General features: G+C 43.0%; 1 protein-coding gene across 1 annotated transcript in view; it reads left to right on the forward strand.

Annotated features, from left to right (window-relative positions):
• Positions 1–13777, forward strand: part of LOC106573228 (homeodomain-interacting protein kinase 3) — a gene marked incomplete at its 5' end in the record, with an annotated part of 52089 nt that overhangs the window by 22153 nt on the left and 16159 nt on the right. The window contains one exon of the mRNA XM_014148069.2: positions 11944–12067. Coding sequence (XP_014003544.2) covers positions 11944–12067 — 124 coding nt within the window. The remainder of the gene's footprint in view (positions 1–11943; positions 12068–13777) is intronic.

Raw genomic sequence — 13777 nt, forward strand, 5'->3', positions numbered from 1 at the left:
CCGAGCGTTGGTAAACTTTTAGAAATTAGAAAATGTTAGGCAAAACAAATTTTACTTGCCCAGGTGCCTGCTAAAAGTGTCCTTTTGATTTCAATAGACATTCCCTGGTTCTCTCCACCCAAGGCTATTTTGTCCATATTAAAAGTGCCCTCTTAAACTTAAAAGCAAACTGCAGTTTTCATCACAATGTGTTGGATATTATCTAATCCATGACCTGCGTAGTTGTATTTGATCCGATCCCATGTCAACAGATGACAGAACTGTGGTGTAACAAGCCTCCTCGGAGGTCTTTAACCATGGGCATAGTCTCTCGATGAGGTCTGGCAATTGACTTGACTCTTGGTGTATTGAAATGCCTGCAGGGAATGAGGGCAGTTTTAATTACGCATTGGCTTTGATGATTAAGTTGTAAAGACCGATCTGAAGATTTACACCACAAAGTGTAGAGAAGCTAGCCGTGTATCCTACTAATAGTTACCACCATAGTAGTGCATCTCATCTTGGTATGGAGCTCTCTATGCAGTTGCTCTACTTTCTTTGTGATTTGTCTTGGTAAGCATGCTGGCTCTCATGGGGCGGCAGGTAGCGTAGTGGTTAAGAGCGTTGGGCCAGTAGCCGAAAGGACACTGGTTTGAATCCCCGAGCCGACTAGGTGAAAAATGTGTTGATATGCCCTTGAGCAGGGCACTTAACCCCAATTTGCTCCTGTAGGCTCTGGATAAGAGAATCTGCTTAATGACTAAAATGAAATGATATTGTTGCTCTGTGTTTGATTGCTTTACCCTGTCCATATCACAGTGTCTGGTTAGGGTTGGGCGACTTACTGTCTTGTCTAGCTGTTAAAAAAAAAAAACAGCCTATATTCACTCGCTCGCTCTCCATTTGATAGGCTAGGAATATGACTGAAGGCTACGCTTCATCGGTTTATGCATGGCTGTCCCCGATTTTTTTAAATACAAAAAAAATACAAAATAATAATATGTAGGAGTTCCATCTCAGTTATTTGAATAGCCTAAAAATGCACGATGCTTACAGAAGGTATTCACACCCCTTGACTTTTTCCCACATTTTGTTGTGTTACAAGGTGGGATTAAAAATGATTTAATTGTCATTGTTTGTCAAAGATCTACACAATACTCTTCTGTAGCGTCAAAAAGGTTTGGCCTACAAACTACTATGACCCGTCTGGAAAGATGACTCTCATTAACACGATGGTGTCCTCTGTTTTGCTCGTAAGACCCCCACAAGCGTTTTGTGACTCGTCTGAAGTCGGTACAGCCGATCTGCCAACTTCTGTCTGTAGCGTCCGAACAGTTTGGGATACACACTAATATGAACTGTCTGTGGAAAGGTGAGACTAATTTTTTTAAATATATTTTTGGGGGATCCACACAAAGGAAATATCAGAATTTTTCCACCAGTGGTGTGTTTCCACCAAACTGACTTGTTGCGGATAAATAACAGTGCATACAATATACTTTTTCACTTAAGTTTTCGTTCACCAAATAATCCAATGTTCAATGTGTTTTGATGGATTTTCAACTCTACCGATTTTAGTTTTGTCTCAAATGTGCCTACTCTGGTCTTGGCACATACACTCTAACCAACAGCTGGCAGATAGTGCTGGTAGGCTCTGTGGATAGGGTAGTCTACGTCAGGGATCATCAACTAGATTCACCCTCCGGAATTTAGTTTTCATATTTTTCTTGAGCAGATGGTCAGGAGGCCGGAACAGAATTTGACTAAAACCTAATAATTTCAAACCTTGCTTACATTTTGTATACGATAATCTATATTCGTTGAAGTCGGAAGTTTACATACTCCTTAGCCAAATACATTTAAACCCAGTTTTTCACAATTCCTGACATTTAATCCTAGTAAAAATTAATTCCCTGTCTTAGGTCAGTTAGGATCACCACTTTATTTTAAGAATGTGAAATGTCAGAATAATAGTAGAGAGAGTGATTTATTTCAGCTTTTATTTCTTTCATCACATCCCCAGAGGGTCAGAAGTTTACACACACACACACACACACACACACACACACACAATTAGTATTTGGTAGCATTGCCTTTAAATTGTTTAACTTGGGTCAAACATTTCGGGTTGCCTTCCACAAGCTTCCCACAATAAGTTGGGTGAATTTTGGCCCATTCCTCCTGACAGAGCTGGTGTAACTGAGTCAGGTTTGTAGGCCTCCTTGCTCGCACATGTGTTTACAGTTCTGCCCACAAATTTTGGGATGGCCAATCCAACACCTTGACTTTGTTGCCCTTAAGCCATTTTGCCTCAACTTTGGAAGTATGCTTGAGGTCATTGTCCATTTGGAAGACCCATTTGCGAGCAAGCTTTAACTGACTGACGTGAGATGTTGCTTCAATATATCCACATCATTTTCCTACCTCATGATGCCATCTATTTTGTGAAGTTCACCAGTCCCTCCTGCAGCAAAGCACCCCCACAACATGATGCTGCCACCCTCGTGCTTCACGGTTGGGATGGTGTTCTTCGGCTTGCAAGACTCCCCTTTTTTCCTCCAAACATAACGATGGTCATTATGGCCAAACAGTTCTATTTTTGTTTCATCAGACCAGAGGACATTTCTCCAAAAAGTACGATCTTTGTCCCCATGTGCAGTTGCAAACCGTAATGTTTTTTTTTTTATGGCGGTTTTTGAGCAGTGGCTTCATCCTTGCTGAGCGGCCTTTCAGGTTATGTCGATATAGGACTTGTTTTACTGTGGATATAAATACTTCTGTACCGGTGTCCTCCAGCATCTTCACAAGGTCCTTTGCTGTTGTTCTGGGATTGATTTACACTTTTCGCTCATAAGTACGTTCATCTCTAGGAGACAGAATGCGTCTCCTTCCTGAGCGGTATGACGGCTGCGTGGTCCCATGGTGTTTATACTTGCGTACTATTGTTTGTACAGATGATCGTGGTACCTTCAGGCGTTTGGAAATTGCTCCCAAGGATGAACCAGACTTGTGGAGGTCTATACATTTTTTTTCTGAGGTCTTGGCTGATTTATTTTGATTTCCCCTTGATGTCAATCGAAGAGGCACTGAGTTTGAAGGTAGGCCTTGAAATACATCCACAGGTACTCTTCCAATTGACTCAGGCTAACTGACATAATTTATCAGAAGTTTCTAAAGCCATGACATTTTCTGGAATTTTCCGAGCTGTTTAAAGGTACAGTCAATTTAATGAATGTAATCTTCTGACCCACTAGACTTGTGATACAGTGAATTATAAGTGAAAAAATCTGTCTGTAAACAATTGTTGGAAAAATTACTTGTCATGCACAAAGTCGATGTCCTTACCGACTTGCCAAAACTATAGTTTGTTAACATGAAATTTGTGGAGTGGTTGAAACACTTAGGTTGGAGTCAAACTTGTTTATGTTAACTTCCGACTTCAACTGTATAGCTCTGTGTGGGAATACTTTGGAACAGATTTCCGAAATATTAAAATCACCTGTAGTTGATTTGCTGGAGTTTTCAGTCTTATGTCCAACTTTTTTTTAAATGTATTTGCTGAAGACTTTGGGGACCAAATAGAATCCCCCGTGGGCTGCAAGTTGGAGAAACCTTGGTCAACATGATAAAATGATTATGCATAAGTACAAGAATGTATGTATTTGTGAAACGGGAGTCGAGCATTGATCATAATGTCACCAAAATAAAACCCTCACCATTTACTGGAAAGGAGCATCAAGCTCATACCGTGCACATTCACCACCCTGTGAAGTTCATCACTTATTTAATCTGTAGCCTAATAAACTGCATGGTTTCCCCGAGTCGTAGTAGGACCATACGCCATGTCATCGTTTGACTCCAAGTTTGCTTCCATATCATGGTTATTATATTAATATTTGCGCCTAACATGGAACCCAAACCGGCTGCTTGTGTGCGCCATCGTGCATACGTTTATTTTGTCCCCCCACACCAAACGCGTTCACGACAAGCAGGTTAAAATATCAAAACAAACTCTGAACCAATTACATTAATTTGGGGACAGGTTGAAAAGCATTAAACATTTATGGCAATTTAGCTAGCTAGCTTGCACTTGCTAGCTAATTTGTCCTATTTAGCTAGCTTGCTGTTGCTAGCTAATTTGTTCTGGGATATAAACATCGAGTTACTTTACCTGAAATGCACAAGGTCCTCTACTCTGACAATGAATCCACACAACGGTCAACCGAATCGATTCTAGTCATCTCTCCTCCTTCTAGGCTTTTTCTTCTCTTGACTTTATATTTCGATTGCCAACTTTCATATATTAGGTGCATCGACCTTGTTCGTCTTTCAGGCACCCACGTGGTTATAACCAATGAGGCGATGGCACGTGGGTACCTGCTTCTATAAACAAATGAGATGGGAGAGGTAGGACTTGCAGTGCGATCTGCGTCACAAATAGAACTGACTTCTATTTTAGCCCTTGGCAACACAGATGCTCGTTGGCGCAATAATTGAATAATATAGTATCTTTCGGCATTTATTAAATTGTACCGAAACTTCCTGTTTCCATCACAGCTGTCGTGATGTTTATTTTTTATATACGTTATGACTTTTCTGTGGATGGAAACAACACTGTTATTGACCATGTAGTTTCAGTGGATTCAATGGCAGTTCTTACTTTCGCCACAAGGGGCACTGTGCCATGTGTGCACATGCCAAAAGTACCTTAAGCGCCAGCACTGCTTCACAGGAACTATTCATGGTACAAAAGTACATGTGCATGCATACCCAAAGCTCTTGCTAGCAAATTCGATAGGGTCTGGCTCCAGCAGATACCTTCTCAGGACACAGACGTGAGACGAGCTCAGACGGGTCTAATGGTGCCAGAGAGGATGGTGCGTTACCGCCACCAACAGTTGGTGTGTGCGTCACACACTGATGCCCTGCAACAAAGCTACTGACTCGTGCGATACACGCGACCAACAAACGTCTACAGTTTGCACGCACACATACCATCTGAGACGCAAAAATACAATTGGGCGGTTCGCAGACCAGGCGGTGTCAGCATGCATAATCTGCAGCTGGATGCTTCTCAGCAAATTGGCAGTTCTTGACTGTTAGCAGTCTCTTACTGGCAGTAAGAATGGATGATTGCCAGACTTGTTTTACTTTCATCAATATTACATTTCTATTTCACATACGAAACATTGACATACCATTATGTAAGGTAAAATAGAAATCCAAACCGGTCTGTGCATCAATACTGGTGTATATAGTAAAATGCCGTTTACTGCCCAGCCCTACCACTGTTTTACAATCTCACTTTAAGTCGAAGATTGAAGCTTCTATGGTTATCCAATCCCACAGTAGAGAGAAGGTTGTGTGGTCTGACCAGCCATGGCTGCTGTTTTGATCAGAGAAACATGCCCTTGGCAGTATACATCATTAAAGTACAAATGGTCAGGAACATAATGGCCTGTGGCTGCTTGATGAAGACCTGTTTCTTAATTGGCACATTTAAAGGAGGGTCATCTGGCCATGTCTGGGCTGATGCTGCTGATGAGTCCTTAATAAAGTCAGTCAATGTCCTGTGTCGACAGACTGCAGATGGGTTCAATGGAGCGCTTGTCTTCATTCTGTGCCTTCTCCAGTTGGAGAGCAGTTATCTGCTGGTGCAGAGGCTCTACACCGTTTGTTTAATCACCCAATCAGGCATGGAAGATATTTAATGGCCGTTAAGTAAAGTAAATGATGCCCCTTTTTTTGGTGTGTGGCTGTTGGCTAGAAGCTAATATCTTCCTTCCCTGTGTAATCTAATCTACATTCTTAGCTGCTATTCCAAATGCTCTTTTGGCATCATAGTATTCTAGCTATGTCAGTTTGGTCTGTTTTTACCCAGATAAGGCAGCTCTCATGTGAATGGTCCAGTGTATTTTAATTCTGGAAATGTTTGCCCCACCCCCGACGAGGCTCCACAAAGTGCTGTGTTCCATCAAATATGGTGTGGGCATTGTACGGGCAGCTTCTGGAAAGGCAGGCCGTGGCTGCAGCCTTTATCACACTGCCGGAGTTCAGTTTTGAGCGGTATGCTTTCCCCGCTGGGTGTGAGCGCTACACAAATGGTCCGATATGTATATTCACAGGTTCAGCCACTCACGCACGCACACTTCAGCCACAACCCATAAAGAACGCACTAGCTTAAATGAACTTGATCGTATCTCCTCTTTTTTCTAAATATCCAACATTGGGTCTATTAACAAAACATTTAGTTAAACTAGTCTTTCTGGGTCCTGTGGCATCTGTATGGAGGAATTTTTGACTTTCTGTGAATTTGAAGGGCAGTAAAATTGGTTCCCTGTTCTGCTCTAAGAGTACAGGCAAAATGGAAACACTTGAGTAAATGATGGATACCGGTGTGGTTCGTGAGTTAATTACCGTAATTTCCGGACTATAAGCCACAACTTTTTTCCCACACTTTGAACCTCGCGGCTTAAACAATGACGCAGCTAAATATATGGATTTTTCCCGCTTTCAATTTTTTTTTAAAAGAGATGACTTCAGTGGTTTCAGTGCACAGGAGGAGGAAAATAGTCACCAATGACTTTCTTTGTAGGCTGTTTACTGCTAATTTGTTACAAGCCTATTTGTGTTTCGTTAAAGCCTGTGTAAAGTTCATTTGTTTCAATGTACCGGTAGGCACCTGCGGCTTATAGACATGTGCGCCTTATTTATGTTCATAATAATATATTTGTTTTAATTCAGTGGGTGCGGCTTATATTCAGGTGCGCTCAATAGTTCGGAAATTACGGTAAGCAATTAACTAACATCATGCTTAGTCGTGTGTAAATATGCCGACTTTGGCTATGCCCCCATAGAATAACAATGCCCCCATCCACAGGGCACGAGGTCACTGAATGGTTTGATGAACATGAAAACGATGTAAACTATGCCATGTTCGTCTGTCACCAGATCTCTACCCAATTGAACACTTATGGGAGATTCTGGAGCAGCACCTGAGAGATCAGTTTTTTCCACCACCATCAAAACACCAAATAATGGAATTTCTCGTGGAAGAATGGTGTCTCATTCCTCCAATAGAGTTCCAGACACTTGAAGAATCTATGCCAAGGTGCATTGAAGCTGTCCTGGCTCGTGGTGGTCCAACACCCTATTAAGACACGTTATGTTTGTGTTTCCTTTATTTTGGCAGTTAGCTGTATTTGCATCAAAGAACGCTTCTGTCCTTGTTCTTGCTGCTTGGGTAATGGGCTAAATTGGGTAATTTATCCTTGACCCCTGTTAAGGCATCTCAATGGAAGGTTGATGTACTACATTTAAACATTCTCCAAGTTTTTCCAAAGAACACATGGCTGTGTTTATCAGCTGTGGAGATTGCTAGCTACGCACCCCATGAGGCAGAGTATTTTTAGCCCAGCAGGTTGAGAACCGTGGCAGGAGAGCTGTATGTAGAGCCGTATGTCTCTAGACACAGCGTGAGAACAGTCTGAACTGGAATAAACTGATGTAGGAATGGAGAGCCAATGTCACTCAGAGATTTTCTTCGCCTGCACCCAGCTGTGCTCACAGGTTGAGGAAACCCCCTCACAGCTCCCCCCTAATCGGCATTCCCCTGACACATGTAGTGTTTATTTTAGTAGATTGAGTTTAGTTAGGGCCATGGTTAGATATTCCCTGCCCCTGGGCCTGTGGAAGACATGTGTTTTCCCCAGAACAGCTGCAGTGTGCAGAATTCCCCTGGACCACAGGGAGGCGGATACCCAGGCCTCGTTGACCAGGCGGTCAGATCCTCGGTCACAGTAGCCTAGGATACACGTTCTCTGGGGATGAACTTCCAGCTCCAGCCTGGATTAATCAGTTACTTGCATGTTATCTATATTAGTTCATGCTGGTGTTATATAGGGTAGGCTTTATCTCTAACAGGACATTTTGTAATATGATATAACAGACTCGTCTGAACTTAGCCGTAAGCACACCATGTACAGGAGTTTTTTTAAACAACCCACCCACCACCCTTCTCCATTCCTTTACCAATGTTTTGCAAAAAAGGGGAAGACTCACTGCTCTGGATAGCACTCAGACCTAATTTCCACATTAAGCGACGGATACTGACGTTGAAATGTTTTGCGTTTCTCAATGTCCCCTGTCCTTTCTTTGCTTTACATAACTCTAACTTTCATTATTTTTAGGATTGACAGGAAATGGTTAATTGTGGCTTTCCCTTCCAGCCCAGGGTAGAAAAACATGAACTGTCCTTATCTTCCTGTTAGAGACAGTCCCTTTTATAATAGGTGTTACATTCCCAGATAGCCAGACATAGTATAAAACCTCAGCTATCTCTTGTTCACAATGGTGCCTGAGGCGAACACTGACCATCTCCCTGTGGGTGTACATGATCCCCCTCAGCTGTTGCCAGTGTTGTCCAGGGCTGGATATAGAGTAACTCTGCGTCTCCTCTCCCTCATCCTGTATGCTGGGTGGGCTAAGCCATGCTGTCATCAGGGCACAGAATTAACTGCTGATGCAAGAGAGGGTGCCCATGGTCACAATATCAGATTCCACTGTTGATATTCTCTTTTCAGACGTCTCATAGCCATGCCCACTCTTCAGATGTCCAAAATAGGTTTTGAGAAAGTAGTTCATTCTTTCTTGTCTGAAATAATTACAGATGGCCTATTTGTCGGTATCTGAACTGAAGTTGTATGGGTCTCTGCTGCACAATATGATAGACTATATAACCAGTTCCCCCAAAAATTGACCTATTAAAAAAAAAAAAAAAGAACATTAAAGTTATCTTTCGTCTCTGTGTTTCATAAAAATAATAGCCAATCAGCATTGAGCTAAACTGAGTGAGCGCAACTGTGAATGATCCTAGCACAACAACAAAAAATGGTGTTAATGGAAGCCAGTTTGTATTTGGCTTCACACCAATCACACCACATCAAAAACAGAATGTAATTTACAGAAAAACTTGAATTGTTACGTCATTGACCTCCAGTGGCTGGCTACCTAGCTAGCTAAAATTGTCCCTTATCTAAATAACACATGCATTTGGATTTGTGGTTTTACTTAGCTCTCCACACTGGCCAATGCTTATAACGGCGATTCTAACCATAAATTCATACGTTTTGCCCATGGCCTGAGAGGATCGAAGTTTAATATGTAGTAGGCTAGTGTTAACTAGCTGGCCTAGCGCATCGTTGCCCATGAAAGGAAGTTAGGCTAGCGAGCAAGCATTTTAGCCAGGTAGCCTAGGACAACAACTAAAAACGTGTACTTTGACAGTCATAGACCTTTTCGTCAACATGAAGGAGGGGAGGATGTCGTTTGCGTTTCTCTACAAGTAGGGTGAGTCAAAAGTTTCTTTTTTTTTTTTTTTTACTCACGTGCACACATCAGCACCATGGATAGCTACTTCATATTTAGCTTGGACTTAATCGTTTTTGGTATCTTTTAGTTGTCACTATATTAAACTAAGCATAAGTGAGTTGATGTTGAAATGGTGCTGGAATAGTGGAGGCAGCTCCTGTTTTCTTTTAGACTTGCAGTAACTCTCCGTGGTTACTAAACAACCGTTGATTTAGAGTCTGAAAATGTCGGAAACATTAACTTGCTTGATACTGCTGTAGGTCATGTAACTGTTTGATACATGTGAAATGCTTTGTGGACTTAACCTGGCCTATTGCTCTCTGGTTTTGTGACTAAACAAAGGTGTGGTTGAATTTATTCTGTCTTATTGTCTCGGCATTAGGCCTATACGCACAGTGCATACGGGAAGTATTCAGACCCCTCGACTTTTTCAAAATGTTACGTTACAGCCTTATAAAATGGATTCAATAGTTCCCCCCCCCCATCAATCTACATACACTAACCCATAATTTAGAAATTGTTGCAAATGTATAAACATGAGAAATTGAAATCAAATTTGCATACGTATTCAGACCCTTTACTCAGTTCAATGTTGAAGCACCTTTGGCAGCAAAGGTCTTCTTGGGTATGACGCTACAAGCTTGACACACCTGTATTTGGGGAATTTCCATTCTACTCTGCAGATCCTCTCAAGGGCTCTGCCTGGGCCACTCAAGGACATTCAGAGACTTGTCCCGAAGCCACTCCTGCGTTGTTTTGACTGTGTGCTTAGGGTCATTGTCTTGTTGGTAGGTGAACCTTCGCCCCAGACTGAGGTCCTGAGTCCTCTGGAGCAGATTTTCATCAAGGATCTCTTTGTACTTTGCTCTGTTCATCTTTGCCTCGATCCTGACTAGTCTCCCAGTCCCTGCCGCTGAAAAACATCCCTACCGCATGATGCTGCCACCATGCTTCACCGTAGGAATGGTATTGGCCAGGTGATGAGCGGTGCCAGTTTTCCCCCAGTCATGACGCTTGGCATTCAGGCCAAAGAGTTCAATCTTGGTTTCATCAGTCCAGATAATCTGGTTTCCTTGAGGTACCTTTTGGTAAACTCCTAGCAGGCTGTCATATGCTTTTTTACTGATGTGTGGCTTTCACGTGACCACTACCATAAAGGCCTGTTTGGTGGAGGGCTGCAGAGATGGTTGTCCTTCAGGAAGGTTCTCCCATCTCCACAGAGGAACTCTGGAGCTCTGTCAGAGTGACCATCGGGTTCTTGGTCACCTCCCTGACCAATTCCCTTCTCCCCCGACTGCTCAGTTTTCCTAGAGCTGGCTGCCCAGTCAGAGACTTGGTGGTTCCAAACTTCTTCCATTTAGGAATGATGGAGGCCATTGTGTTCTTGGGGACCTTCAATGCTGCAGAAATGTTTTGGTACCCTTCCCCAGATCTGTGCCTAGACACAATCCTGTCTCGGAGCTCTACGGACAATTCCTTCAACCTCATGGCTTGGTTTTTTGCTCTGACATGCACTGTCAATTGTGGGACCTTTTATAGACAGTTGTGTCCCTTTCCAAATCATGTCCAATCAATTGAATTTACCACAAGTGCACTCCAATCAAGTTGTAGAAGCATCTCAAGGATGATCAATGGAAGCAGGATGCTACTGAGCTGAATTTCGAGTCTCATAGCAAAGGGTCTGAATTCTTATGTAAATAAGGTATTTGTTTTGCAACAATTTCTAAAAACCTGTTTTGGCTTTGTCATTATGGGGTATTGTGTGTAGCTTCTGTATCATGGTGGCAAGGCATAAGAACTAACATGTTATAGAGCAAACAACTTACCCAGTTATTTTACCCGCCCACCGCTACTGGATATAACCTCCCATTTTGCATGCACTTCTCTGATTGAGGGGTTGGGTTAAATGTGGAAGACGCATTTCAGTTGAATACATTCAGTTGGATAACTGACTAAGTATCCGCCCTTTCCCTAGGACTAAGAGCCTGTTTTTTTTTGTCACACCTTCTCTCGCTGAATTTGTTTCAGCATTTGACAGACGTTTCCTGCCAGCAGGATATCAAAACCGAGTGATGACAGTAGGACGTCACAGATTACCTTGTGTGTCACACTATAATGGTCGCATTAGGGTGTTGCATCTGACCATCGCTAGGCAATGGATGTTTTATCTGTCAAGGCAGCCGCTGTGCTCAGCCTTGGTTTTAAAATGGTAACTGATTGATTGGCCTTAATTTTTTATGGAAGTGGAACCTTGCACTAATGCCCGCAAAATTGCTTGATGGCCGTTAAAGACCACGAGCGTCACTCTTCAGCTTGATTAAACATTTGTTTTTTGTGTGTGCTCTCTCAGTATTTGTGAAGAACTAACAGGAGTTCAATAAACAGTACATAATGTGTTTCGTTTGTGTGACCTCATGGTCTTCATACATGAGTTCCCACAATAAATCATGTTAGTTAAGATCTTATCTTGAGTTTCCTGCCCTCCCATGAGTATAACAAATCCAATGCCTGTTGTGTATGTGTGTACTAGTCTAACAATGGTTGTTGAAAGTGCTCCCCACTAAACTCTTTCCTGTTTGTATTCCCTATATACAGGGCTCCAGAGATCATCCTGGGTCTGCCGTTCTGTGAGGCCATCGACATGTGGTCCCTGGGCTGTGTCATCGCTGAGCTCTTTCTGGGCTGGCCCCTCTACCCAGGAGCACTGGAGTATGACCAGGTAAATCAAAGCACCTGCCTGACATCTCCAAAGCTAGCAGACTGTCAAGGGAAGAGAACGATACTGACAGAACTGACATCTCAGTGAAGACTGGCCACACACAGACCAGTGGAGCAGTGTAACAGCCCCTGATGCCTGTGTCCTGGTGCATTTTGATTCTAAATGTGATGGTTAAAGCCTCTACTTTTAGTTTGTTTTCCTATTGAAACCCTGTCTGTTGTTTTGTTGGTGCTCTCTAAGCAGTGAAGCATACGAATACAAAATGTCTAATCTGGACATTAATGGAACAGGAAATTGGCTGTGTCATCTTTGATTATTTCCCTTAGGCCAGTAACTACGTGATTGGGACTGAGTCCCCCGGCTTAAAGGGGAGACCATGGGAAAGCTCTGTGGTGTGCTGGGGTAGGACTGTCATTCTTGGGTCTAGTGGTCATTTGGACCACGACTAGGCAGTAGTGCTTTGCTGACCATGAGCCCCCCCTGACTGCTGCACCGTGCCAGCGCTGGGTCCAGTTCCACGCCACACAGCAAAATGTATTTATAAGCCTAATGCTAGACACACCACACACACACACCTCGACCCTCCCCCCCCCCCCCCCCAAGCCTGCACCATCAGCAGGTTCTCACTTCATTGCTCTCACTGTGTTTGTGCAGCGTTGTGGCAACCCAATTTGAATCTCTATAACATCCAAATCATCAAGCCTTAAACAGAGCCAGTTAATCTCGCCGGTCTCCTGGCTGTGTTGAGAGATACAGCGGCGGCTTTGCAGAGTGAGGAAAAACCCCTGCCTCCTGTCCTAACACATGCCTGGTCTTGTAGTTTTAGCAGCTCTAAGGCACAGTGTTTTGGCTGGAAGAGAGTAGCTATGACGTACCCTTTCTGAGCAATAGGCCTTACTGACTTTACTGTCAGGGACAGATGCTAACTTGTATGTCATACTGTCAGTGTCACTGCTCCCACGGGAGATCAAGTGTCCAAAAATCTAAGTCTGGTTTCATGCTGTTTTTAAAAACAATTTTAGTAATGATTTCAGGGGCAGCAATGACATTGTTTGAATAATAAATAAGTAGATATCTTCATTATTGTTTTTGCTATGTTACCAGATGAGCAACATGTCTTTTTGTAAGGTGATTTTTTTTTTGCATTTATCTAGGTCACCCTACCTCCACTTTGTGGGATTGGAAAGGTTTCCATGGCAATTTTGGAGCACATTACATCTGTCCTGGGCATGTCAAGTGGCTCTCAGCATATTGACCTGGCAAAGTAGCAAGGGATGAGCAGCAGTACTATAATAGAAGAGTAACCGATATTCCTACTGGGATTATATTTTACAAGTGTATGACGTGTGTCTATTTACTCCGTTTGGAAGACCTACATGTAACCTTTTTGATTAGCTTGGATTAGTAGAGACCGAAACACCCTGTTTGGCTTAAGTGTCTTTGTCCTGCGGGTATGTTTGGGAGGGCTGGGATAGCCGTGTGCCTGTGTCAGGCTCCCGATGTGGGGGTGACGGAATGCTGCTAATGGGAAGTTCTGTTCGACACCTCTCACACATACCTCACACAGAACTCCATGACCACACTTGGAGGTCCAGTCATCGCATGCCATCAGTAGCAGTGCAGTGGTCAGCTCTATTTACGTCCTGCATTAAAATACTATTGTCTCGTTTGTTTTGATGAATATCTGTGTAGTGCTATCAGGATTTTTGC

This window comes from Salmo salar, chromosome ssa16 (genome assembly GCF_905237065.1).
Source record: "Salmo salar chromosome ssa16, Ssal_v3.1, whole genome shotgun sequence".
NCBI lineage: Eukaryota > Metazoa > Chordata > Actinopteri > Salmoniformes > Salmonidae > Salmo > Salmo salar.